This window comes from Mytilus californianus, unplaced genomic scaffold (assembly GCF_021869535.1).
Source record: "Mytilus californianus isolate M0D057914Y unplaced genomic scaffold, xbMytCali1.0.p SCAF_3, whole genome shotgun sequence".
NCBI lineage: Eukaryota > Metazoa > Mollusca > Bivalvia > Mytilida > Mytilidae > Mytilus > Mytilus californianus.
In genome coordinates this window covers 124,741,706-124,769,487 of record NW_026262679.1, presented here as the reverse complement: position 1 = coordinate 124,769,487, position 27,782 = coordinate 124,741,706, and the positions used below count along the sequence as shown (strand labels likewise).

At 31.5% G+C, this 27,782-nt stretch overlaps 1 protein-coding gene across 2 annotated transcripts; it reads right to left on the bottom strand.

Moving 5' to 3' along the window:
* Nucleotides 1-3,988: 3,988 nt before the first annotated feature.
* LOC127736086 (baculoviral IAP repeat-containing protein 7-B-like) lies at nucleotides 3,989-26,950 on the bottom strand. 2 transcript variants are annotated; one of them, XM_052246594.1, is made up of 6 exons: nucleotides 26,868-26,950; nucleotides 17,708-18,351; nucleotides 16,317-16,471; nucleotides 14,682-14,703; nucleotides 13,476-13,631; nucleotides 3,989-12,090 (listed from the first exon to the last, which is right to left on the bottom strand). In XM_052246594.1, the coding sequence occupies exons 2-6, from the start codon at nucleotides 18,270-18,272 to the stop codon at nucleotides 11,897-11,899; spliced, it is 1,092 nt and encodes a 363-aa protein (XP_052102554.1). In that variant the 5' UTR covers nucleotides 18,273-18,351; nucleotides 26,868-26,950; the 3' UTR covers nucleotides 3,989-11,896. The 2 variants fall into 2 exon arrangements, with proteins under 2 accessions (XP_052102554.1, XP_052102553.1); XM_052246593.1 differs by having other exon boundaries at nucleotides 26,893-26,941.
* Between the last annotated feature and the right edge of the window lie 832 nt (nucleotides 26,951-27,782).

The window sequence follows — 27,782 nt, the reverse complement described above, 5'->3', positions numbered from 1 at the left end:
CAGCCATTTCACAAACGCCTTAATGGCCACAGGAGTGACCTCACAAAAAAACCGTATATTCCTGTCAGCCAACACTTCAGGTTACCAGATCACAATCTGAAAGATTTTGATCACATGAAGATCTTTGTGATCGAACAGGATTGTACATGGCAAAATAGGCAAAGAGAGAATCGGGAGAAGTTTTGGATAAAAACACTGGGTGTCCTCCATCCAGATGGAATCAATAGAAAGAAATAATTAAATTTACAGTCTAATGTTTATATTATGATATTCAGGATTTTGGATTAAAATCAATCGACCAAAACTTACCTGTATTATTACTGATCTATGTTTACACCTTATACATTATATATCAGTATTGTTAAAACTTTTAACACTGAGGAAGGCCATTTGTTGAGCCGAAATATTTGCAATTATTGTATAATATATATCATCTGTTCAGTTTTTCCATCTTTGTGCGATGATATTCAACAGTTTTTAGTGTTTTGTTTTCCATCTATTTATCGGTATTGTTACACAATCTTTTAGACTCATATAATTTTCCCTGTTTGTGTAGTTTTGTCAATTTTGATGATCCAATACCTATTAAGTTTACTGGTTGGTAGATTCTTATAGACTCTATATATATATATATTCTACCAAGAAATTTGTTTTGCATGCACACGTATAAAAATTGCGGTTTTTATCCAACGCAATCATAGGTTTGAACGTTGTTTTCAATTTAGACTTGTTTATATTTTTTTGTATGGGCTTGTATTATATTTGCCTTCGGGTTATATGATCCGTTCATCCTATTTTGACTCTTCAAAATTCAAGAGTCAATCCCAAATTGAGGTAAATTATATGGCCTTCCAAATACCGTTTCGATTCCTAACATCACTGAAGAGACATTTATTGTCGAAATCCGGATATGGTGTACAAATTTTTGCACCTTATGTTTGCGGTATACCATCTTTTCCGCAAGTTTATTGTTTTCTGTTTGGTATATTATTAATAAATTAAGGTCCATTTTTACATCTGGTGATCTGTTTATTTGCCAATCGCCATGGCAGTCAGCAGGGTTTAAGAACATCCGTTGTTCGACCTGCTAGTCAAAAGCGTTTTGTTAAATTATACTTTTTCACTTTTTTGGTCTTTTGGAAAATGTTGTCTGTGCTGTATTTAGACCACTCTACCAAGAAATTTGTTTTGCATGCACACGTATAAAAATTGCGGTTTTTATCCAACGCAATCATAGGTTTGAACGTTGTTTTCAATTTAGACTTGTATATATATATATATACACACACATACGAGTTCGAATCCCGGCGAGGGAAGAACACAAATTTGCTTCCGCAAATTTGCAGATTTAACATTGTTGTGCTGATATTTAGAGTTATTATGTATACTAGTATATATACATATATATACACGTCTAAACATGTGACAACTTTATGACAGACATTCTCCATACACAGGTAATACAGGGCTCACACCATAATATATATATATATTTCATCTCAAATTTAGCCCAACAATGTTTTGTTTTTCCCTCAGCGGGAATCGAACCCTTGCTTCTGTGACATCGTGGCAACACGCGGCCTGCACTGTGCCCAGCGCCCTAGACCACTCAACGACCTAGGCTACATAAAACATAGCTTTCGGTGGTCGATGTGATGCCTTTCCTCGTCGGCTTTATCTAGGGTTGTAACACAGTACATGATGTATAGTGGTAAGTAGATGGTGTACCTTTATGATCAATTAGTTTGTCTGTCGTAAAGGGTGATAAGGGGGCTACCATTTGATTTTTAGTGGGGGAGGGGGCTCGGATGAAATTTGAAAAAAAGGCAGGACAGGAGTTTTGATTAAAAAAAAGGCAGGATGAGCAACGGCAAAAAAAAAAAGGCAGGATGACAATTTATGTAAAAAAAGTCAGGATAAACTAATAAAAAAAAAAGGCAGGACCGAATAGAGTGAAAAATAAAAAGGCAGAACAGAGATTACAACTAAAAAAAATGCAGGACAAAATTTTTCATCCTAGCCCCCATAAAAATCAAATGGTAGCTCCCTAATGTTAATTACCATGCCGCCACATCAAAACATCACATTTTAATTTTAATATACACGTCTAAACATGTGACAACTTTATGACGGACATTCTCCATCGGATAACCCGTGGTTATACAGGGCATGATTGGATATATGATTGGACATCTTAAGTTCCAACAACCATCAATATGTTACCGTAAAATCATTATTCTATTATGTTGAATCTTTACTCTCTACAGACATTTATGTTACTTAGGTAATACGAGATGTAAGAAGAGCTGCGAAAGTGATGAATCAGAAAGTAAACTATGAGACTATGTATGTCTACAGGTTAAGGCTACAAGAAACCAGCTTTACAACATGTTAGCTGAGAGCCAATTTTTAACACCTAAACTCCTGTAACTATCCATGTGGCCTAGAGATAGTAGTATTGTGGTAGTAACTATTAATTCTACATTGATATTGTTCCACCTTATGATCTCGTTGTCTTCAGGGAAAACCAGACAGTTAAAAGGTAAACAACATCCTCAGCAAATGATGTGGATCCTCCTGGTCTATATAGTCATTTACCAGGGATAATTGTTATAGTGGGAGAAGTGGGCAAACAAGAGAAATACTGTGATAATTAAAGAATCTATGTGAGCACCCCACATCCCCACATCCCCACATTGTCACTTGGCAAACATAATCTCACCAGATTCCTAAGTTAAAAGACTAATAATTCCTAAAAAAGTCAACTGATAAAACTTTCTTGTGGAAATGCACATTTACATATTATGTCCTTATTATCTACAAAGTTTTATGAAATAATGTTGAGTGGTTTCAGAGGTGTTGCCATGACAAACTGTTGCAGTAGTATATTTAGGCCAAATTTGTAAGTTCAAAGGGGCATAACTCCTAGAAAAAAAATTCAATCATAATTTTCTGTCGATATGCACATCTACAAAGTATGTCAAAACTATTTACAAAGTTTCATTAAATTCTATTGTGTGGTATCAGAGGAGTTGCAATGACAAACTGCAGCAGTAGTATATTTAGGCAAAAATTGTAAGTTCAAAGGGACATAACTCCTAGAAAAAAATTAATCACAATTTCCTGTCGATAAGCACATCTTTATAGTATGTCCTAACTATCTATAAGTTTCATGAAATTCTGTTGTGTGGTTTCAGAGGAGTTGAGATGACAAACTGCTGCAGTAGTATATTTAGGCAAAAATTCTAAGTTCAAAGGGGCATAACTCCTAGAAAAAATATTGAATCATAATTTCATGTCGATAAGCACATCTACATAGTATGTCCTTATTATCTACAAAGTTTCATGAAATTCTGTTGTGTGTTTTCAGAGAAGTTGAGATGACAAGAACTGGACTGATGGACAGCAGGACGGATGGACGGATGGGTCAAAAAGATTATACGCTATGGAACTTTGTTCTGTGGGGTATAACAATGAATTGGAATGGAGAAAATGAGACAAATCAACATTAAAATAAGTAAACTCTGCATATAATGTGGAATCTAAATTATACATGGTAGTCCATGTTAATATTGATAACTTTTGATAACTAGAGCTGGTGGTTAAAGAAAAGAGCTGTGATTATAATAAATTAGAAGGTATGTCTACTGGGAAATGATTTAAGCAAATCAGCTAAAGTGAACTAACAGACCTATATGTAATGTGTCAACTTAAATGTGTTATATGTGGCAACACAGTAATGGAAAGGGAAGAAGAGCTATGATAGGGGAATGTGACTGTATATTTCTACTACAAAATTACAACAAATCAGTATTACCACAAGTAAACCTCATTTGGGCTCTGAGGGATACATCTTCTTGGCAATCATATCTATAGCTCTTCAACTGTTTCCATTTTTATACTTTATTGGCTTTCAACTATTCGGCTTTGAGCGTTCCTGATGAAGGCAAATCCAGAAAAGTGCTTTGAACATGAAATTTATAACGAGTTGTTTTCATTTTTTATTTCATATCAGACTCACTAGCTATGATGTGAAACCTTTAGTTCCTACATTTAAGGGTACACCATCATCTGCATTGTGCTACTGTCAAACACAATATTCTTCTGAACTCTGTTTTATATCAAAATTGTATTACATAAACGAAATTAGCAATATCACAGTTACTATGCAAAACAGAGTACTATATCAAACAAAAAACAATATAATAATCATATCATATATAGGATCATGCATCAAATAATTACACTTAATATTCCATAAACACCATATAAAAAATTAGTCAAAATTTACACACAAAAAATGTGATGTGTTTTATCATTCAGGAGGTGCATCTTGTGCAGTCAAATTTATAGTTTTAATGTATTTTATTTTGTTGGCAGATATTTCAAAATCTCTGTTAAACTTATTCACATCTTGTCTGGGTTCAGTTGGATTAAAAGCTTGCTTAACTGTATGGACATTTGTCTATTGTTGAAAACTTTGAGATAACCTCTAGGCTAGGTGTCTTTTGATTGGTGTCTTATCCACAAATACCTCAATATCTCATTTTCCTCATACTTTGCTTTCAAATAGTCTGTTTTAGTCAAATTGTACCTTTTAGATCAAAGACTAGTGCTAGAAAATATTCTAATTAAACTTTTGTCCTAAGTAACTTATGGATTAGAATAAAAACAAAATATTACATTATATAATCTATTCCCACCTTTTTATCCTTTTATCAACTTATTGAGTACTGTATTCAAATTTCTTCGAAAAACAGGCAAATTGTAGGGAAGATAATTTTCGATATTCCATGCATTTGGAAGTATATGTAATATGTTATATCCAACTGACAAGCAGAAATCTGAAACTATAACTTTTCAAATTGCAGAGTGATAGATAATTCACAATCATTATTGTAAATTGCAGAATGATATTTTCACCTTATCTAAACAAAACTTCTGACAAACTAAATTTTTTGCATCAAATCTATAAGTGTAAAATTTTGAAATAGATCAACAATTTTGAGTTCTGAGTCTTTTTACATAAAAAAGTGATAACTTAATAAAAATCTGTGTAAACCTTAAAAATAAAAACAATGTTTGAATGAAACAATCACTCTCCTGCTGAAAATAATAAAAGCAGAAATAACTAAGCTCATGTTTTGGTATGGGAAACTCCAAAAAATCACTCAGATCAAAAATAGAAATAACAGGTTCGCTGTAAAATAAACAGCTAAAATTCCTACAATTATGTTAAATTATCAGTAAATCATTTTTTTAAAAATTTACTTAAATCTAACAATTAAAATCTTATAACTCTGGATAACAAACCAGAAAATTAAAATAATAGGTTGAATTGTGTCAAGCCATTTTCAAGTAGTTTCAGACTATTGTAAAGTGTGACAACAGAAGTGATCCCTAAACATGGATGCTGTCAGGGGATACAATAATTACAGAATTAATATATATGAAGAAGGTGAATATAACATTGTAAAAGCTATAGTTCAAACAATGTAAGGATGACATGTATTTAAACCCTGATTATGTATTTCTATACAAAAATTCTCAATAAAAAATTCTTAATTATTCAAACATAAATCTTTCATTAATATATGCATTTGTATTTAGTTTTGGCTCAAGCAAACTGCAGTGCATATGAATATTCCTTTTAATATTGATATTTTTCTAGTTTCAAATATATTTTTCTTACTTGTTTCCACATTTTTTGACAAAGTCTCTCTTTGAATATTCAACTTTCTGAATAAACGAGAAAACGAACTGTTATCTGTATAACCTTTTCATTAGTCTGTGCATAAAACTGAAAGCATATATTCCTCTGTAAAAATACTACTAATAAATACAGTACATGTATATTCAACTAAATGCTATGTGCAGACATTATGTAATACACAATAAATGATATGTCACAATAGGATAACACTATATCCAGGCTGATATTTTGTTTAAACCATGAATCTTTTATTACAGATAAACATTATAAATAATTGAACACAAGGTGCACCAATGATCTTGCTGTAGAAGTTATATCTCATATAGGTTTGTTTATAATATTTGTTATAAGGGTTTAAAGAAGTTTCTTCTGTATATCACATGTCTGAATAGAAATTCCCAAAATATGTCTTAAAACATTAAGAACTGCCTTAAAACTAAAACTTAAAAAAAAAAATTTTCAAAGTTACCAGGCTTATAATTTTTTAGGCCAGACACGTTTCATCAACAGAAGATTTATTAGTGACCCTCAAATAAAAGAAGTTAAAAAGTTTAATAAAGTATGAAGATGCAGAGCAGTGAGGACCCAAAATTCTGAAAGATTTTGTGAATGATAAGTTATATGTCAGGGATAAGAATCACTGTTTTACTATATCACAACACACCAGACATTCTGTAATGCAATAACAAGTAGAAGGCATTGACCTTTACAAACACAGAGTATTACAGCAGGGTATTACAGCAGTATATAAAACATACAAGGTATCACAACAGTCACTATCTTTATCTATTACCAACATTCAAAATGGACTCATTCTTTATCTGGACCTCATATCAAATTCTTACAAAACTTTAGTAGCACTTTTCACTCTTTATGATGGAAAAAAACATTCTTTTAGCATATCTGAAGCTGATGGCCTTAATTTTAGAATAAGAATGATGTCATTTTATTTTTATTTTCTTCCAAATAGTCATTCAGAAACATGTAGGTAATGCTGGTTTACTGACTGTTTTGGAAATGATTTTTGGCTATCTCTCCTGAAATATTTTAATTTCTCTTAATATCGTATTAAATGACACAGTTTTATCTATTTATATACAAGCATCCTAATTTTTTCTGACTTGGACTGTTGTGCGACCTTAATAACAACTTAATAAGTGGCATAGTTACCATTGACAAAATGACACACTTAGGTGAACCATAAAAACTAAACACATGCAAAATTTCATAGGGAGAAAAAAGAAAGGAAAGAGTTAGAAAGAAAGCATGAGGGTGGATTCATCATTATCACACTCCAGTGTTTTTTCTACAATTTACTTCCACATATCAATTTATAAACAATGTTATTGATGGGGTCAATGATATCATTGTATTTAGAAGAGGGGTTAACCCTAGAAAGCTTTTTGTCATGTGGATAATAGATTTAACATCTAAACTGTACAAACAATTTAAACATATTACAGAACAAGAATTGTCATAATGAAATTTGGTAGAATACTGCAGTTAAAGCACACCTATATTTAAATACTAACATTAAAATGAAATTTTGATTGCTTATACTTGTTCTATAAAACTAAGTGCTAATTGAATGATTTATACAACTGTAAAACATAGAGAATAAATAGAGAATGTGTCCTTGGGACACAGATGATGCGCCCGCTTGCATATAACACTATAAAGGGACATAACTCAAGAACGGTAAAAGTGACGCCACCCAAATTCAAACTTGATCTGAGTTTTGTAGTAATAAGCATTGTGTATAAGTTTCATAACAGTTTGTTGACGCAAACTAAAGTTAGAGAAAGGAAACCAATTTCGGGATGTTCGTACAGACAGACGGATAAGGGTGACACTTAATGCCCCCTCTGCTAACGTGGGGCATTAAAATGTCAACCAGTACTAACTGAGGTAGGCAAAAAAGATTATCAAGACAACAAAAGCAATAGGTGTAACTGAATAAGTCAGTCCCTCTCAAGTGTCTACCATTGAACTTGAAAAGGGTTCTATAGTGTATCCACACATATTATGTTACTGAATTATGCTGAAATCTTAATTTGGCAGAATATCAGAAAAAAAATTGTCAAATTAATAATTTTTCCAATACAAGATAACTTTTGCTATGAAATATTAGTTTACCATGAGAACTAAAAATTATGGGTTGACTATGTTAAAAGGACAAATCAAACAACTCATTAACAAGACAAAAATGTAAAGTTTTTAAATATATATATTGTTGGACAACAGTTTGTGTTTAATTATATCTTTTAAATGCTATGACACGCTCCTCGTAAAACATCACAACATGATTGTGCAATTCATTTATAGATCAATAAATCAAAATCCAAGTTATCCTGCTCATTTTACACTAACAAAAAAAATCCAATTTAAATCTTCAAGTATCTGTATTTCATGTAAGCAATTTTCTGATCAGCCAGGCAGTCACCTCTTTTTTCACGATACTTAAGTTTCTTTTACCACCTGATAGATATAAGAAGATGTGGTATGAGTGCCAATGAGACAACTCTCCATCCAAGTCACAATTTATAAAAGTAAACCATTATAGGTCAAAGTACGGTCTTCAACACAGAGCCTTGGCTCACACCCAACAGCAAGCTATAAAGGGCCCCAAAAATAACTAGTGTAAAACCATTCAAACGGGAAAACCAACGGTCTAATCTATATAAAAAACGAGCAACGAGAAACACTTATGAACCACATAAACAAACGACAACTACTGAACATCAAATTCCTGACTTAGGACAGGTGCAAACAATTGCAGCGGGTTTAAATGTTTTAATGGTACCAAACCTTCACCCTTATCTGAAACAATAGTGTAACATCACAAAATAGAATGACACACTATAAAATATCAATTGAAATGGCTTAACTCAATCAAAAGACATATTAACACAAGTGAACATACACTGAATGAATAAATTTGATCTATGATAATAAATACAAAATCAATAAAATAAGGGAAGAATAATTCAAGTAACAGTATTATACCGCTGCGAAATGTTAAACAATTTCAGAAAAACAACAATAACATTGAAAGAAAATCTGCCATTTACAATAATATTATACACAGGTAAATGAAAATAATTTTGTAGGTATACAGTTTAAATGGAGAAAGGAAATATTTTTACAAAATAAATAATTTTGATGTTCACAGTACGAAGAAGTGAAAATTTATAGTAATACCAAACACTTATCAAAGCTGGTATATAGACCAGATATAACCCTGAATAAGTAAACATTAAATAACAAAAAAGCATTACAAATAGTATCAATAGGTCAAATTAAGAAAGTACGATTTGAGAGTACTCACAGTTACTGACAGCTAGTTAAGGTGGTACCAAACACCTTGACTAAAATTAACTTGGCTAGTTCAATTTTCATGAAATTTTGACAAAACATTAACTTTGACCCTTTGACAAAAATATAAAAATTTCAAAAAACTTGAACCACACACTTTATCGGAAAAATTTCATTGGATATATAGCAGTTTGACAAACACAAATTTTTATCATTTAGAAGCTTAATATTTCCTTAACAATAGGACGTGATTGAAAGGTTCAGCTGACTTTTACAGATTTATCTCCCTGTAGTGTTATGTACCACCTTAAAAGCCAAAAACAATTAATAATAAAAAATCATGCATCAGAGACAAAAATCAACTAAAACACATCCCAGGGATTTAGTATTTTAACTGAGTATGTAATTTTCTTCAAGAACTTTTAACCAGTGGGTTAACTTTGCATAAAGAATTTATTGTTTACTTTGTTATTGGCCATGGAGAAGCAGAGTTTCCCAGTTGGTGTTCGGTAGCTCTATTTGTTTTTGGCTGTCACCTCATGCCAACACAAAAAGCTTCCAACCAACTCCTAAGCCAGTTTAACACCTTTTTACTTATAATACAACCCTGCCCCACCCCTTTCCAACTGATCACAAAACCTTGCTACACCACTGCCGAGCGAATCGAGGCGAAATTTTTTTTAGGTAAAATTATTGAAATATTCTTTATTAAGCTGAGGATAACCCATGCTTTGCAAATTTAAGGGGGCACACGCCCCCGCCTGAATCCGCCCCTGGTAAACAATTGGTATTAAAGGAGTGTCAGTATAGTATACAAGTAAGATGAAACAGTTTTGTAGTGCAAAAAGTACTATCAGTATTTATATAGCCTATCAAATCATGCTTGACCATTGATATAATGAATACTTTTCTATAGAGTACAAATACAATGTAAATAATGTTTAGTAAAATAAAAAATTATTTTGACAAAATTCAGTAGTTTTTCATCAAACTTTTTCATCACAACAACATTGCTGTTTTTCTGTTGTTATAAAATATTTTCCTTCTTAGTTTTTTGGTAAACATAACAATAGACACAATAAAATCTGCATTGTGTTTCTTTTTAACAATTGACACAATAACATCTGCATTGTGTTTGTTTTTTAAGTTCATATGTACAATATCCATAATCACTATATAATTATTAAATAAATAACGAAATATTCATACATATACATAAAAACCTGATATATCTATAACAAGAGTGAAATAAACAAGACTATATGATAATAAGAAGCCTACTGCCCCATATACCATTGAAAATGTATTAGACCTAGTAATTATTTTCTCAAAAGAGTAGTAACAATACTTTTGATATATAAAAATTTTGTGAAAAAAATATTTTTGGGCCAATGAGCCAAATGCTTTACATTAAGACTAACATCTGGTGAATAAATTCAGTGCTTGTGTGAATAAACAAAAAAGACAATTTAAAAAAATTTCGAAACATAATCTTTAAACTTACAAAAACACTCACTTAAATGGTTATTTATCTTCTCATTTTTTTTTTTAAGAATTGGTAGCAACAACAAAATTTTCAGAATTAAAATAATTTACATAGCAAATATTCCCCCTTGGCATTCAGTATAATTGCAAAGTCTGTTAAAAAATCAATTACCTCATTCTAATTTCCTGGAGTTAGTTAAAAATAAAACTGATGACAGGAATGTTATTTCTTATTTGCAATTCCATATTGAAACTTTGTAAAATTTCATTTTTTTTAATTTGAGAAATGCTTTTAATTTCTACTCTTTTTACTTAGAAATGCTTACTGTTTTAGACATACCAGGACAATAGGAAGCACACAACTTTATTCAACACATTGTGTGTCTAACATTTATCAAGGATATTACTGAGTCAAGCACACTAATTTCATCTACACATACTTTTATTTTACACTTCTGTAACTTTTACTTTGTAGCCATGTGATTTGGTCATATTATGCTGTGCCTTGCACAGTCCTTTTAATTCTACTGCTTTTTACTTAATAATTCAAAGTTTGGTGACTATAATGAATGTATCTATCCTATTGCACTTGAAATAAATGATACAACAGATACAGATAAGTCTGCCTCATATCTTGACTTACATCTAGAAATTGACAATGAGGGTCAGTTGCAGACAAAACTTTACGACAAAAGGGATTTCAGCTTCCCAATTGTAAACTTTCCATTTTATGTAGCAACATTCCAGCATAGTCTGCATATGGAATATATATCCTAGTTGATTTAATATTCCAGAACTTGAATTTCCTATTATGATTTCCTTGAAAGAAGGTTGCTACTTACATAGAGGCTATTGAACCAAAGGTTCCAAGGGGTAAAGTTGATGCTATCATGATTGGTTGACCGTTATTGGTTAAATGTGTCACAGATATGTTCCATTTGGAATTACCGCAATCCTGTCCATTTTTTCTTGATTGTGACATAACCAAAAAAGCGAAGCAGGATTTCCTTACACGTCTTGAGAACTGGAGATAACCTGTGTTTTTGATGGGGTTGGTGTTTTTTCTCAGTCTTTAGTTTTTTATGTTGTGTTTTGTGTACTTATTTGTACTTTTCTAAGATTTTTGTTTTTTGCCAAAGCATTGTCAGTGTCTCTTTAACTTATGAGATTCGAATATCTCCATGGTATCTACTGCCTCATTTTAACAGTACTTAGTCAGACTTTAAACCTAATAAAAAGTCGAAAATGTGAAAAACTGTGATATTTTGAAATTTAGACTATTGAAATTTTTTGTATAAAATATGTTTAAACAAAAATTTTCAATAGTCTAAATTTTAAAATATCACAGTTTTTCACATTTTCGACTTTTTTTCCATACCTATATTACCAATAGATTTTCACTTGTTTTTCAATATCTTTTCGACATATCGGACATTTGTCCAATGCTACTGCACATTTAGGACAGCATGACAAATGTCCACATGGAAAGAAGACTACACTAACATCTTCGTCCATACATATTTTACACTGTTTTTCTTCCTTTATTCTTCTGTTTTCTGCAATAATGTCTGTAACATCTATAAAAAAGAGACATAATAATAAATTGAAGACATCTGTTTACACGTTTAATCACACAAGTTTTATTATATCTATGGGCTGAAAGCCTTTTATAAACTTGAAGAATGAAATATTAATTAGCTAAAACATTTTAAAATAGTTGACCATTCTAGCTAGCTGTTTTCCTGGATCTGACTTTTGTTTTGGCTAACAAAATCTAAGGCACCCCCATCTTGTGGTGCACATAAGTCAATCCAGAAGGTGGAAAATAGCCTAAAACTTACTTTAGAATTTTACCTCTGAACTGAAAAATATACAGGAACAGTATCATAATATTCTTTTATTATTTTGTTTGTCTATTTTTTTTACTACTAGCAAAAAGATCATACTATAAACATTTGGCCTGTTGTGCTATAAAAGTGAAGGGTAAATTGCGTAGGAGTTTAACTGAGACAATGAATATGCTACTGCATATATAAACACATTGTGTAAATGAGAAGCGAATGATACCAAAGGGACATACAAACTCATAAGTTAATACTAAACTAACAATGCCATGGCTAAAAAAGAAAAAGACATACAGACATACAACAGTACACAAAACACAACATAGAAAACTAAAGACCGAGCAACACGAACCCCACCAAAAACTGGGGGTGATCTCATTTGCCTCGGAAGGTTAAGCAGATCTTGCTCCATATGTACTCGTGTGCTCATGTTAGTACAAACCCTGTGATAAGTCTTATTCAGTAAGTCAGGAAAAAGGGGACGGAATTGTAGTTAAGTCAATTGGAAATATCTGTTGTCATCTGTGAAACAGATATGCTGTAACTATCAACCAACTCGTGATAGCGTCTGTAAAATTTTTGATGGGATGATTTCAACTTCACCTCTGAGCAGCAACCTTCTTTCAAGGAAATCATGATAGGAAATAAAACTCCTGGAATATCGTATCAACTGGGAGATATATGCTCTGTATATAGATTTATCCCTCCCTAAGACAAAATACTTGAAACAAAGCAGGACCAACTCTTTAGTTTGGAATGGGGAATACTTTACAAGTTGGTGTAATTCTGTCCAGATGTTTTCAATTACTATCATATATATATATATATATATATATGATTATATTCCAGTATTATATATCATACCACATCTTCTTATTTTTTATACATATTTTTTTTTCTTTTGAAAAGGAATGAACTAATTTAGTTGGTCACACAATTTGCATCTTAGTGTATTATCTGGAATGTTTGAATGTTTGGTCTATATCATTCTGGTAATGTATTTAATATCCATGAAGAAACAAATGCATAGTTTTTCAACTGTAAGGAAGTGGTATAAAACCTGATTCTACATGACAATGCATTATATATTAGTATAACCATGATAACTGCATACATACTTAGTTGTTCTTTTTCATTAAGATGTTGTTCTGAAGTGAATTTCTTTTGAGGACTTATAGCAGCCTGTGCAGATGTACTAGGTTTTGAATCTTCAGGGATTTCTTTTGGTTGTGTTTCTTCTAAAGTCTTAGCAACAGTCTGTTCTGTAGATTCACCTTTAAAATAGAAACATCACTTCTAAACTTTAAGTGTTTATAAGTTCCATGTTAACTTGTGCATAGTTATATATCTGTTTCTGACCAGCCTGTAAAGCTGGAAAGTTAAATTGTGAGCACTGTTTCTGACAATTGATGAAGAAACGTCAATCAAATATGCTATTCATTATGTTGTCATTTAATTTCATTGTTTCTGCTTTCACTCTTTTATAAGAAAACCTATTGAAGATCTGCTCTTTTATACAGGTAATGAAACACATATAAAAAATCAAGAAGTGAAAATAGTCTTTATCAAGTTTATAAATAAGCAAATGTCATACACATTTAAGTTAAAATATAATAATATTCTGCCCTATATAGGATAAGGTTCAATAAATGGTTAGATAATCAACAACAATAAATGAACAGTCCCCCACATTGCACATATTTTATCTATCCAAGGGCAATAACTAAAAAAAAACTTTTTTTTTGTTCTTTAAAACCGTTTACAAATATGTTGGAGAACTGGAGACTTGAGAGGAAATACAATGCAATATCCAATATAATTAATATTTTCAACTTCTTTAAAAATATTTGATCAGCACAGATTTTCGAACTTCTCCAAGACATTGCTTATATAAAACTTTTATATAAATTTGATAAAAATCTGGCAAGAATTGTACACATGAGAGCGCTAACAATGAAATGTTCCATATAATCAATATTTCCAAGGGGCATTTCTCTTTTAAAAATAGTTGATCCCCACTGATTTTCAGACTTGTCTGAGACATCGTTGATATAAGCTTCATAAAAATCTGGCAAGAATTGTACACGTGATAGCGCTTACAACACCAGATGACAGATGAACACCCGGTATTTCTATGTCCCCCGCATCACGTAGCGTGGACGACAAAAAAACAAAACAAAAATATTAATGCATACTGATACACATGAATAAATGGACATGATGGATCACAATAAACTCTTCTTTAGTAGGCTAAGGGGATACCAAATTATCCCTTTTTGCACGTTACATCAAAAACCTGCTTCTTTCATACATAGTATACATACCGATATTCATTGTCATCAAGCCCTGTAAAGAAAAATCATAACATGAACTCTCATCAACTCTCAGCAACATGTTTTTTAATCATAAAAGGTGCAATAAACTTTCACCTATTAGGTCATTAAATGTCTAAAGCAACCGAAAGCTAAATATCATATAAATAAAAAATTAGGAATGTGTCCAAGAGAAATAGAGATTATGCCCCCGCTTACATATAACGTTAAAAAGGGAAATAAACTCAAGAATGGTTTAAGTGATGCTACCCAAATTCGTACTTGATCTAAGTTTTGTGGTAATAAGCATTGTGTATAAGTTTCATAACATTTGTCTGAGGCGAACTTAAGTTAAGATAAAGGAAACGAAAAAAATTTAGCAACTTTTCCATTTGTAAAGGGGCATAACTCTTGAACGGTAAAAGTGATGCCACCATAATTCAAATTTGATCTGTGTTTTGTGGTAATAAGCATTGTTTATAAGTTTCATAACATTTGGTTGAGGCAAACTAATAAAAGTCAGCGAGAGGAAACCAATTTCGGGACGTACGGACGTACAGACGGACAAGGGTAAAACTTAATGCCCCCTCTGCTACGGCAAGGGCATAAAAAAGAGAAATTGAACAAAACTAAATGTACAACTGTAGGAGTTTAACAGGTAAATATTCTAGGGATTCAGATTATCTTCATGTTACTTGTCACCAACTCCATATACTAAGTATTTACAATTTTTGGGGATATGGAATAATCTCTGTTCTTGTACCAACATTTATAACATAGTATATAAATATATTAAGCAGAACCATTATTTATTTTAAATTGTGTGTTATAACATTATTTTATTACTGAACTTCTATTTTTCAATCCTTTACTCCTTTTATTGTTATGTTACACTTGATATTATACAAGACAAATGATTCCAGAAGGTTAAATGTATATGTTAACATTATCCTAAGACCCTTAACACATGAACAGTTGTGAGTAAAAATAACAGATTAACTGATACCCATCATATGGACTTGTTTACCCTACTTTGATTTCACCAGACCAAATACAGTTCACCTGTGGCTTATAGTATATGTATCTGAAAATCTGACCTAAACCTAAAACATGTTTTGATAAATTAATTTATCAAGTTGGGTGACCAACATGTACTCCTTAAAAAAAGGAGGCAAAATTCAAGAGAAACTGACAACACCATGCAAGGAAAGAAACATAAGACAACAACTTAAAAAAGACCAATAAACTAGCACATTTTTCTAATCACTTAGCATAATTCATCTTCTGGCTTATTAATCTTGGTGAATAAAAGCATTTTTTTAACTAACAGATAACAATTGACATTTTGGAAACCAGCATATTATAATTCTTTAACCTTTTGAACTCTGTCAACACATCACCTTTACTGAGGTGACAACCAGGGACATTTAGGAAATAACTCAGTGTGTTATTACATGTATTTACTAACCTTTTGAACTCTGTCAACAAAGGCATCACCTTTACTTAGTAACAACAAGGGATATTTAGGAAACCACTCAGCATCTTATTATCTACTGACCTTTTGAACTCTGTCAACAAAGGCATCCCTTTTACTTAGTGACAACAGGGACACTTAGGAAACAATTCAGCATCTTATTATCTACTGACCTTTTGAACTCTGTCAACAAAAGCATCCCCTTTACTTAGTGATAACCATGGACATTTAGGAAACCACTTGGCATGTTCTGTGTATGGTTCATCATCAGGATCCCAGTCCCATAATATGCCTCCACAAAAGAAACATTTCACTTTATCTCCTTGGCCTATTGTAACAAATACAATGTAAAATGAAAAGTCAATGGTAATTGCAGAAACATTTTCATACATTTAAATTTCATTTTATTGTCCTGACTTTAAAGAAAAATCTTAAATTATTTTGTTCATTTATAGTATGCATTTGTGGTATCAAGATCATAGTGCTTCATGTACATGGTTATGTGGTATCAAGATCATAGTGCTACATGTACATGGTTATGTGGTATCAAGATCATAGTGCTTCATGTACATGGTTATGTGGTATCAAGATCATAGTGCTACATGTACATGGTTATGTGGTATCAAGATCATAGTGCTTCATGTACATGGTTATGTGGTATCAAGATCATAGTGCTACATGTACATGGTTATGTGGTATCAAGATCATAGTGCTACATGTACATGGTTATGTGGTATCAAGATCATAGTGCTACATGTACATGGTTATGTCACGTATCAAGATCATAGTGCTACATGTACATGGTTATGTGGTATCAAGATCATAGTGCTTCATGTACATGGTTATGTCACGTATCAAGATCATAGTGCTACATGTACATGGTTATGTGGTATCAAGATCATAGTGCTACATGTACATGGTTATGTGGTATCAAGATCATAGTGCTTCATGTACATGGTTATGTGGTATCAAGATCATAGTGCTACATGTACATGGTTATGTGGTATCAAGATCATAGTGCTACATGTACATGGTTATGTGGTATCAAGATCATAGTGCTACATGTACATGGTTATGTCACGTATCAAGATCATAGTGCTACATGTACATGGTTATGTGGTATCAAGATCATAGTGCTTCATGTACATGGTTATGTCACGTATCAAGATCATAGTGCTACATGTACATGGTTATGTGGTATCAAGATCATAGTGCTTCATGTACATGGTTATGTGTAATCAAGATCATAGTGCTACATGTACATGGTTATGTGGTATCAAGATCATAGTGCTACATGTACATGGTTATGTGGTATCAAGATCATAGTGCTTCATGTACATGGTTATGTCACGTATCAAGATCATAGTGCTACATGTACATGGTTATGTGGTATCAAGATCATAGTGCTACATTTTGTCAACTCAGCATGTACATATACTAGGAATTAAAGGAACTATTTTCAATTCAAATTTCTTCCATAATTTGAAAAATTCAACCAAAGTATCCTACATGCTAGCAAAACGTCTGTCTCTTTCCAGCATGTCCGTATAAAATATGTAATTACCCAAATAAAAGAATCCAGCTTTGGCAAGATTTTCAGGTTTTTGCTTCATTTGTGATGGCCAGCCAGTATATGAAGATAATCTAGTCTGCTCTAAAGCATATTCTCTATACTTAGGTCTTGTAACTCCTGGCTTATCAGCAGGGGTTTCTGGTGAAACTGTGGTTTCCATGGCAACTGGAGCTCCAGAACTTGATTGATGTCCAAAATTATGTCCAAAACTTTGCCCAAAATTGTATTCCTGTGAAACATCACTTTGATTTAAGGATTGTAAAGAAATTACTGGTTGTTGATTTTGTAAGCACTGTTGAATAAAGGGACAGTCAGGAAAATGTTTTCGGTGTTCCCTGTGAACTACATCTCCAGGCATCCATCCACCAAGAACACCTCCACAATGTGTACACTGACATTTGTCTTCAATTCCAATGTAATAGAAATAATCCCTCACAAGGTCAAGGGGTTTAACAGGGCTATTCCGAGGAAAGTTAGTAAATGTATTAAGTCGTAAATTGAAGTCCTCTCTCATAGGTCGCATACGCTCATATGGGCTTTCTGGTATATAGTCCATCTTTGATACTCTGCTATAAATTACTTCATATGAACTTGGTTTTTACATTATCTTTTAACAGCTATCCATTTACCTTCACCTGAAATAAAAAATTAATTAGTTCATAATAAAAGAATCTGCCTAATGACTATTTATTTCTTTATACATACTAATACTTTGTAAGATGTGATACTGCTGAATTCATCCTGAGTTACATGTAGCTGTATGTTTCACCTACTCTGTATACATTTAAATGTTTATAACCAATTTTAATAAAACAAATATTAAATTCACATGATTAAATTTGTCTAGTTCAATTTCAACCATATGTATTTCTCAAGGAATGTTACACTCTGTATTATTAATCAAATCATTAGAGAAACATATATTCTAACATTTTAGTAAAACAAAAAACAGTAGAACTGTGAGCTTTTGCTCAATAATGATACCTTGGCTTTAATATGCAATTAAGTATTCTGTTAACAGGAAGAAAAATTAATTAAAACACATTACAAGGTAAAGCATGTTATTTTAATAGAAAGATGAGCAAAGAGTTTGTGTCTAAATCATTAGTGAAAATGACCAGTGATTTAAGATAATCACTGAAAATTTTAAGAATTATTCTACAAATTCCCTGAAATGTTTTCAGGGATTATCAATAAAACAAAGATTCTTTGTTTGGTTAAACTAAATCAAATACAAACAAATAAATCATATTGTATTACTTCTTTATGGTTAAAGTGGCCAGTTTTCTTTTCCTGTCCATTATCAAATCTTATTAAAGTGAACAGTTTTTCTGGTGATATTCTATTTTAAACAAGGAATTTGTTTTACATCAAATTACTTGATGTGTGCATTTATATGTTGGTATTATTAATTTCAGTTTAAAATACTTATTTGTTTATGAGTTCATGTGGTTTAACACAGTTAAAACAAGGAACTATTTGAATCTGGATTTATTTTGAATTCTGGAAAATTGATTAGAAATGTATGATGAAAACTCAATGTAGGAGGGTGAGCCATGCGTGCATAGCTAAGAGTGTTAGTTAGTTCATACTGAAATATCAGTGAAAGTAAAATTAACCTTAGCCATGCACGCATAGCTAACCCTCTTTAGTTTGGTTAGTTTTCATCATACATTTCTTAACATTTGGTTGAGGCAAACTTAAGTTAGAGAACGGAAAGGAACAATTCAGCAATTTTTCCATTTGTAAAGGGGCATAACTCTAGAAAGGTAAAAGTGACGCCACCTAAATTCAAACTTGGGCTGAGTTTTATGGTAATAAGCATTGTGTATAAGTTTCATAACATTTGGTTGAGGCAAACTAAAGTTAGAGAATGGAAACCAATGTTGGGATGTATGGACGGATACAAATTAAAGAATAAAGAAATGAGGGACCCCATCCAGACCCTCATAGTAAATGTCATCCAAATTTACAATGTAGTTTGTAAAAATTAATGATTGAATTAGAGATATTGTGCTTAAAGGGGCATTAGCTGTCAAACTCATGTTCACCGATTTGACTCAAATTCTCATTTTTGATTTATAAAATACTAAAACATATATCCAAATTATAATAAATAAAATGCTCCGCTGGGCGCAGCTTGATACAACCGCAGAGGTCAAACCCTGAGCAGCTTGGGTTTTCTACCCCTGATGATTAGATTACTTATAACATCTAATAAGCAGTATTTGGCAAAACCTTTCGAAAATTTTGTTTCCTTAATGCTCTAAATAAACTTCGTACTCAATTTGGCATTTCGATTTTTTATTGATGAGTCTTCTGTAGACAAACTTGGGTCTGGCATTCAAAATCATCAGCCTGGTATCTTTGATTGAATTTTTTTTTTTACAATGACTGAATTAAAATTATTTCCCTTTAGTGCCAGAATTTCAGTAATTTTTAAAGAAAAAAATATCCAATTACAATTACCCAATAACTTCCTGTTAGAAAACAAAGCAATAATTTATTGACTAACCAAACAATTGTAAGAACTAATTATTTATAAAATGTCATTATGATAGAAGTTTTCATGTCAAAGTCAGACCTTTTTAAGCAAGTGCCTTATATTATAGTGGGTGATTAGTGGAGCTTTTAGTCTTCCTGCGGACAACGTTTAGTTCTGGTATACTAGCACTTTATAGTCCTGCAATAACAGTAGGCTAGCACAAAGCACTGTCAAAATTATACAAACACCCTTTTGTTTTGTTTTGTTCTATTTTATTTTTACTTATTCTTTTTTTATGTACATATAAAACCTTATACTAATTACTTTTCTTAAATTCACATACACATATTTAGGCCTATTTGGGTTTATTCAAAATATTTTGGCAACTAAATTCACATACACAATTTGGCATATTAAATTTCTCCGCCTTTTCCTTGGCTGCTGGTGTACCATGACAATGTAACTGCCGCTCACTGTCATTTGCTTGGCCTTTCCTCCTTTAGGTGGTTCCTATTTTTATTTTTATGTTATTTTTTTTTGTTCTTTATTATAAAATTTTGTTTTATTTCCTTTTATTAATTTAAGTTATATTTGTTTTTATCTTTTATTTTTTATTCATCAATTTATTTATTTATTTATTCATTTATTTTATTTATCAAATTATTATTCATTTTACTTTTTATTCATGTTAAGTTTTTTCTTTTTGTCACTCAAAATTATATAATTACCATTAAGTAACAAGAGGCTCTCAAGAGCCTGAATCGCTCACCTGCAATTTTTTGCTTAAATCTTTCATCAATGATTATTTTTGCTTTTTAATATATATTAATGAGTGGCTTAAAAATTCCATTGAGATGTTCTTTGTATCTGTCATATTTTCTTCAAAAGCAAAGAAATACATTTTACCCCTATGTTTCATTTTAGCCATAGTGGCTATGTTTCTTGACGTACAAGAAAATAAAATACAAAATTTATACTAGATACTCTGAAACTCATTCAGCCCAAGTTTGGCTGAAATTGATTCAGCAGTTTCAAAGGAGAAGATTTTTTAAAGTAAGCAAACTAGATGAACAAATTGTGAAAAATTGTTTTTAAAGGGCAATAACTCCTTAAGGACACATTTGACCATTTTGGTCATATGAACTTATTTGTAGATCTTACTTTGCTGAACATTTTTGCTGATCACAGTTTATCTTTATCATTAATAATATTCAAGATAATAACCAAAAACTGCAAAATTCCTTAAAATTACCAATTTAGTGGCAGCAACCCAACAATGGACTGTTAGATTTGTCTGAAAATTTCATGGCTGATAGAACTTGGCCTAATGAACATTTTGACCTCTCATCAGTTTTGCTCTAATTGCTTAAGTGTTTGAGATATATTACCCCTATGTTCTAATTTTAGCCATGGTGGCCATGTTTTTGACGAAACAGAAAATAAAACACAATCTTTATTCTAGATACCCTAAGGATCATTCAGCTTAAGTTTGGTTGGAATTGGTTCAGTAGTTTCAGAGGAGAAGATTTTTTAAAGTTAGAAAACATGATAAACAAATTGTGTAAAATTGTCCTCAAAGGGCAATACTCCTTAAGGGGTCAATTGACAATTTTAGTCATATAAACTTATTTGTAGATCTTACTTTGCTGAACATATATGCTGTTTACAGTTTATCTTTATCATTAATACTATTCAAGATAATAACCAATAAACTGCTTCGCTGAGCGCAGCTGGATACGCCGGCAGAGGTCCAACCCTGAACAGTTGGGGCAAAAATGGACACAACATTCAAGCTTGATACAGGTTTGAATTTGGATTGTAATTAACTATTTGACATATTATAGGTTTCTGAATAAATGTAGTCAAAGAACTTGAAATTGGTTATATGAATTGAATTTATATTCAATTAAAGATTTAGTGCTGTTGTGCAATACACTGTGCTGTTGCGCAATACTTAGTAAATTTGTTGACAGACTATAAAAAAACAATAACTTCTCAATGTTATATCAGAAATTTATAAAAAAAACTAAAGGGAGGTTATCTTAATAGATATAAACCGGTCATCAAAGTTTAGTGAAAACTGCTCTAATCACTTTAAGGATATTGTCCAAAAACTTGAAAATCAACCCTTTTTTTATGAATAAAATCTTATAACTCGGAAAACGTAAAATCTTAAATTTATAAAAATCAAAAGAGAGCTTACAACAATAAATATAAACAATTTACCAAAGTTTCATAAAATATGCTGAAAGCATTTTTGAGTTATTGTCCCAAAACTGGAAAATCCCCCTTTTTGTAATGAATAAAACCCCATAAATGGGAAACGTCTAGTCTAAAATTTAAAAAAATCAAAAGGGAGCTCATGTTGATAGAAATAAACAATTCACCAAAGTTCCTTGCAAATTGGTGAAATCATTTTTGAGTTATTGACCAAAAACTGGAAAATCCCCCCTATTTAAATGAATAAAACCCCATAACTCGGAAATGTAAAATCTAAAATTTATAAAATTCTAAAGGGAGCTTACATCAATACTGAATAGATATAAACAATTCACCAAAGTTTCATAAAAAAAGCTGAAAGCATTTTTGAGTTATTGTCCCAAAACTGGAAAATCCCCCTTTTTGTAATGAATAAAACCCCGTAAATCGGAAATGTATGGTCTTAAATTTATAAAAATCAAAAGGGAGCTCATGTCGATAGAAATAAACAATTCACCAAAGTTCCTTGCAAATTGGTGAAATTGTTTTTGAGTTATTGTCCACAAACTGGAAAATCCCCCCTTTTTTAATGAATAAAACCCCAAAACTCGGAAACAGTAAATCTGAAATTTATAAAAAACGAAAGGGAGCTCATGTCATAGGTATAAACAATTCACCAAAGTTTCATGCATGTGAAATTAATATCACATCTTACTTTAAAAAATTATGTGCTCCTCTATAATAAAGGGTACTTGTTGAACTCATGTGACCTACAGTGGCGGATCCAGAACTTTTCATAAGGGGGGGCCCGCTCCTGTCATGCTTCAGTGATTCCCTATATAATCAACCAAATTTTTCCCACAAAAGGGGGGGCCCGGGCCCCCATGATCCGCCTATGACCTAAATTCATGATCAGTTAAGATTTAACAAAAGGAGAAAATTTAGAATTTATGGACAGATTGACAATATGTTTGGTTCATTTGATATACATGTTTGTGTATCTCCTTCTCTACTTGCCACAAGATGACATATTTTCATATCAACAGGAAATTTCCATTATCTAGATTGATAGGTAAATTGGTAGCTGCATGCATGATGATTATTAAGCTTGTACATGTACATACCCTTAAAATATTCCCATAAAAATCACCATATTAGTAACCCATTTTTTATTGTTTATATATAAGAGGAGTTTTAAAATATGTCTGATTCTACAGTGCCAAACCTTAAGGTAATCATCATGATCATTGTTATGTTAAAAGAATATTTCAAAGGAATTAAAAATTATTGGAGAAAAAGTCTGAATTTAATTCGGACAGTAATGTTTAACAGAAAGATTTAGACAATTGGAACCATGTACACCTCAACCTCAATCTTAACAGTGGACAAACAAAAACCACAGAGAGAAAATCACCTTAATCCACATACATGAATGATTCAGTACAGTGGTGACACATTATTATCCTTAAAATTAAGGATTGACTGAATGATTGATGTTAAATGCCACTTTCCACACTAACAATTTGCCATTCATGATGGTCAGTTTTTATTGGTGGAGGGAGGCAGATTGCCAGGAGTGAACAAGTTAAGACCTTCCCTAGGAAAGATTAAGGGTTAAGGATACTGGACCAGTATGTCGATGATCTTCTACTTTTAATGCAGATAAAGAACTTTACTTATGGCTTTATACATCTTTGTTGCTACTATGGTGTGCAAGTTCTGATAGGAAACACGGAGTAGGATAGATACAGAGATAAAGATATTTTGTTTTCCAAATTAGATCCCCATGGGCATATACATTCAACAATTACCATCTTTCAAAACATACCATATAATTACAAAGCATTCATATACATGTAACATGTGTAATGAATCAAAGTATAAATCAGTATCATTATTTTGCAGGTTGCAGGTTGCGGGCTGTGGGTTGCAGGCTGCGGGTTGCTGGCTGCTCTATTATTTTTTTTCTCGATCTTGATTTTCTCAACAAACATAGACTCATTAATTTTTAATCTGACAATGAATAAACCCATAGCATAATATAATAATTTTATCATAGCAGTTTCGTAAATAATGATAAATTGACTTTATTCAGCATAATGATTGAAACTTTTACCTTGGAATAATGAAGACAAAGTCAGTACAAAGTATCAACAAACATATGTACATATTAATGTTACAGTATTACTACATTCATGCATCTTTCAGTTAGTCTTGATAGTATCAGTCTATTTGATTAGCAATAAAATATTCAGAACCTACAATTTTTTTTTCTTCAAATACATATTGGAATATCAAAATGAAAAGAATGCAGAAAATGTTTCTTAACCATTCACGTGTACATATTGCAAACATTTATCAGTGTTCTCACTTAAGTAATATAAAGAATGCGTCTGATGAAATGACATATGCAAAAGCAAAACAAACAATAAAGTTCAATTCCTAAATTGGTGAGATGATGTCTGTGCTCTTCTGACAATGTTTGTCTTAGTTCATTTGTGATAATTAAATCGCCAGCCTTAAAATTTGGATGCACTTTTTGCACACAGTCAGTCTGTAAATGATAATACCCATTTGATATTTCTTTATTAGCTGAAATGTACCACTCCTTTTTGTCTTTATTGAAACGAGGACGTACTTCCAAATGTTTTATTATTACATCTATTGGGGGTTTTCTGTTTATATTTGTGTATTTTTTATCACAACCATAGCATTTAGAGATAATGCCATGAAGAAAGGTCAGTTCAAAAGGGTCACTTGAAGTTAAATGCTAATATCTGTTTTTCAAAATCTGAATAATTAAATGTTGAAGGAATGTTCAGTTTTAACGAGTTTGGTTCTAATGCAAATGCATATATCCCCACTTCAGTTAGAGTGTTAGCTATACTGTTTGATAACATTGCAGGTTTGTGAATAGTCCAAGCTAATCAGTTTGTCATCATTGCCTATAAAAACGGAAGATGTGTGTCTATTTCTACACATATTCAAACGTAGTTGGCAGGTAACAACTCTGTCCTGACAGTAAATTGCACCATATTTGGTTTCCAGTGCTGAATGGAGACCACGTCCTTCATCCATCATCCACTCTGAGGCAGGTCTGAATTCATTTATTTTTTTACCGGAATATTGTTTCAGCATTTCGTCAATACCTTTTAGGAACAGCAAAACAGTTACAAATACATAACTATTACATCTCCTTTACTTTTAATCAATTAGATTTGACAGAAGGACATAAATCCTTCATTTGAAACAATTAAACTTGTTATATAAAATTTTGTCTGAAGAAATCTGTCACTAAAACCAATAAGTCCGTCCTAAAGTTAGATGGTGCACACAATAAATTTCTGACCTTAAAAATTTGGTAAATCTGGCTAATTATCTATAATATTCAATTAAAATCATTATCTAAAGAAAAGGAGAAAAAGAAGAAACACAAACAAATAGGAAGTAAAGTATATATATATATATCTTTAATATAATTATATTAATCGCCAATGGCAGTCAGCAGCAACCTTTGGACACTTTTAAATTACTTAAATTACAAACTGCTCAAATACGATCATTATTTTTTTAACCACTTAATTCAGGGAAATTTTAAGTAATCATGTAATTTGAATTTTCTTTCTGAAAAGTTCCCTTTCGTACACTTGCTTTTTGTAATTTATCTAAAGCACTGGCCTACCTGGTTTACAATTTTTGCTTTTTATCAATTCTAAAATAAGTGATCTTTTTGGTTTTGATATTTTGTATTTGTTTTCTGAAAATCACAAAAAGTTTGTGTAATACACATTCTTACACAATTTTTCACAAATACCTTGTAAAAGTATATCAATGTTTTTATTGATTTTTTTTTTTCTTCCCTCTTTATTGTTCAACTGACTTATACATCGCAACCCGCAGGCCGAACCAGCAAAATATACACACTCAGTATAAATAGAGTCATATAGGTTATATTATCCATGTAAAAATATTTATAAATGTTGTTACTCAAATTCAATAGCTGCGGAACCGTAGCTCTTATGGTCCTGATGATATTTTTTGACAATTTGCAGACCTATGGTCATCTGGACTATAAGAGCTAAATTTTTATTTTGCAGCTGGTTACTCCAGAAATAAGGCAATTGTTTTACTTGATATCATTTTTTTTCTATTCTATTCTATTATTGATTCTAGACACAAAATGTACATTGGTCAACACTTTGTTGAGGGTTATATTCATTTTTTTTTAGAAATGCACAATTTACAGTTACATCATAGAGGTCAATGACGCTAAGATAGGCGTGTCAAAATTCCTCGCATGACATTTTTGTGGGATAGGCCAAGAATGTACGGGCAACACTAGACAACTCGGTAACACAGGCACTTGTTTTCTATATATAGGGATAGTAGCTCTTGCCATGGATAGAAAACAAGTGACTTTGAGTTCATCATCGATTACATTTCATATCAGTCAATGTTAGTTTTTACCTATTTCAATATTGATATTGTTTACCAATGTTTACAGTATCGTTTTCCGGGGACACTCGTACCGGTATATTAACAGGACAAATAAAACCAGGACGATTATATTTGATACGTTTAATTCTGTAACTTTTGTTTTACTCAACATATTGTCAAAATTCAAACTGTAAAATAATGAGCAGGGTATTTACTTATATTAATTGTAAAGTTATTAAAAATTAGAAATTAATAAGTTAAAAATAATCTGCCAGGTTCAGTTCAGTTCAGTTTCTTGTATATTCCTCCATTAATTGTGGAGCACTACCCATAGGGTATAATTGTAGCAACTATATACAACTTAAAACATAAGGAAACATTTAATTACGTACAGATGACTGAATTTAGGCAATAATAATTACTAAAAATTAATATTTTAATTAATTCATAGGATTGTCATCATAAAATTTTAAAAATAATATTCATAATGTGCTGAGGTGTCTAAGAACAAGTTAAGTAAGAACCGGATATATTTACAAATTAGAATTTAGAATTTAAGTGGTCCTAAATTAAACTTTCTTATAATTGTTAGTTAAAGGTGCTACACGTACATCAGAATTTAAAACGAGAAGGTTATTTTATAAGACTTATGTAAAAGGGTTGGGGTTTAGAACAATTCAACCTATATATACCGTGATAAGTTTTCCTTCACAGTTTAAAATTCCTTCACAGTTTAAAATTACCTTATTTCGGATCTTATCATTATTCTTTAATGGTACTTGATATCTTAACACTTTGCAAAAAATTTAAATTTAGGCCCTAATAAGTCATAAAATAGTAAGATCGTAAAGTAAGGAACTATTTTATTTTAAAAAAGTTTACTTATACTTATACTGTACTTGTGTTCAATTTTTTTTTCCTTTTTGTGCGCAGCATGTGCATCTC

Coding starts and splice junctions, on each gene's coding strand:
- LOC127736086 (XM_052246594.1), bottom strand. CDS start 18,272: ATGGACTATATACCAGAAAGCCCATATGAGCGTATGCGACCTATGAGA. Junction 14,704..16,316: donor TTGTTGACAGAGTTCAAAAG/GTCAGTAGATAA, acceptor TTTTCTTTACAG/GGCTTGATGACAATGAATAT. Junction 13,632..14,681: donor CTTGATGACAATGAATATCG/GTATGTATACTA, acceptor TCTATTTTAAAG/GTGAATCTACAGAACAGACT.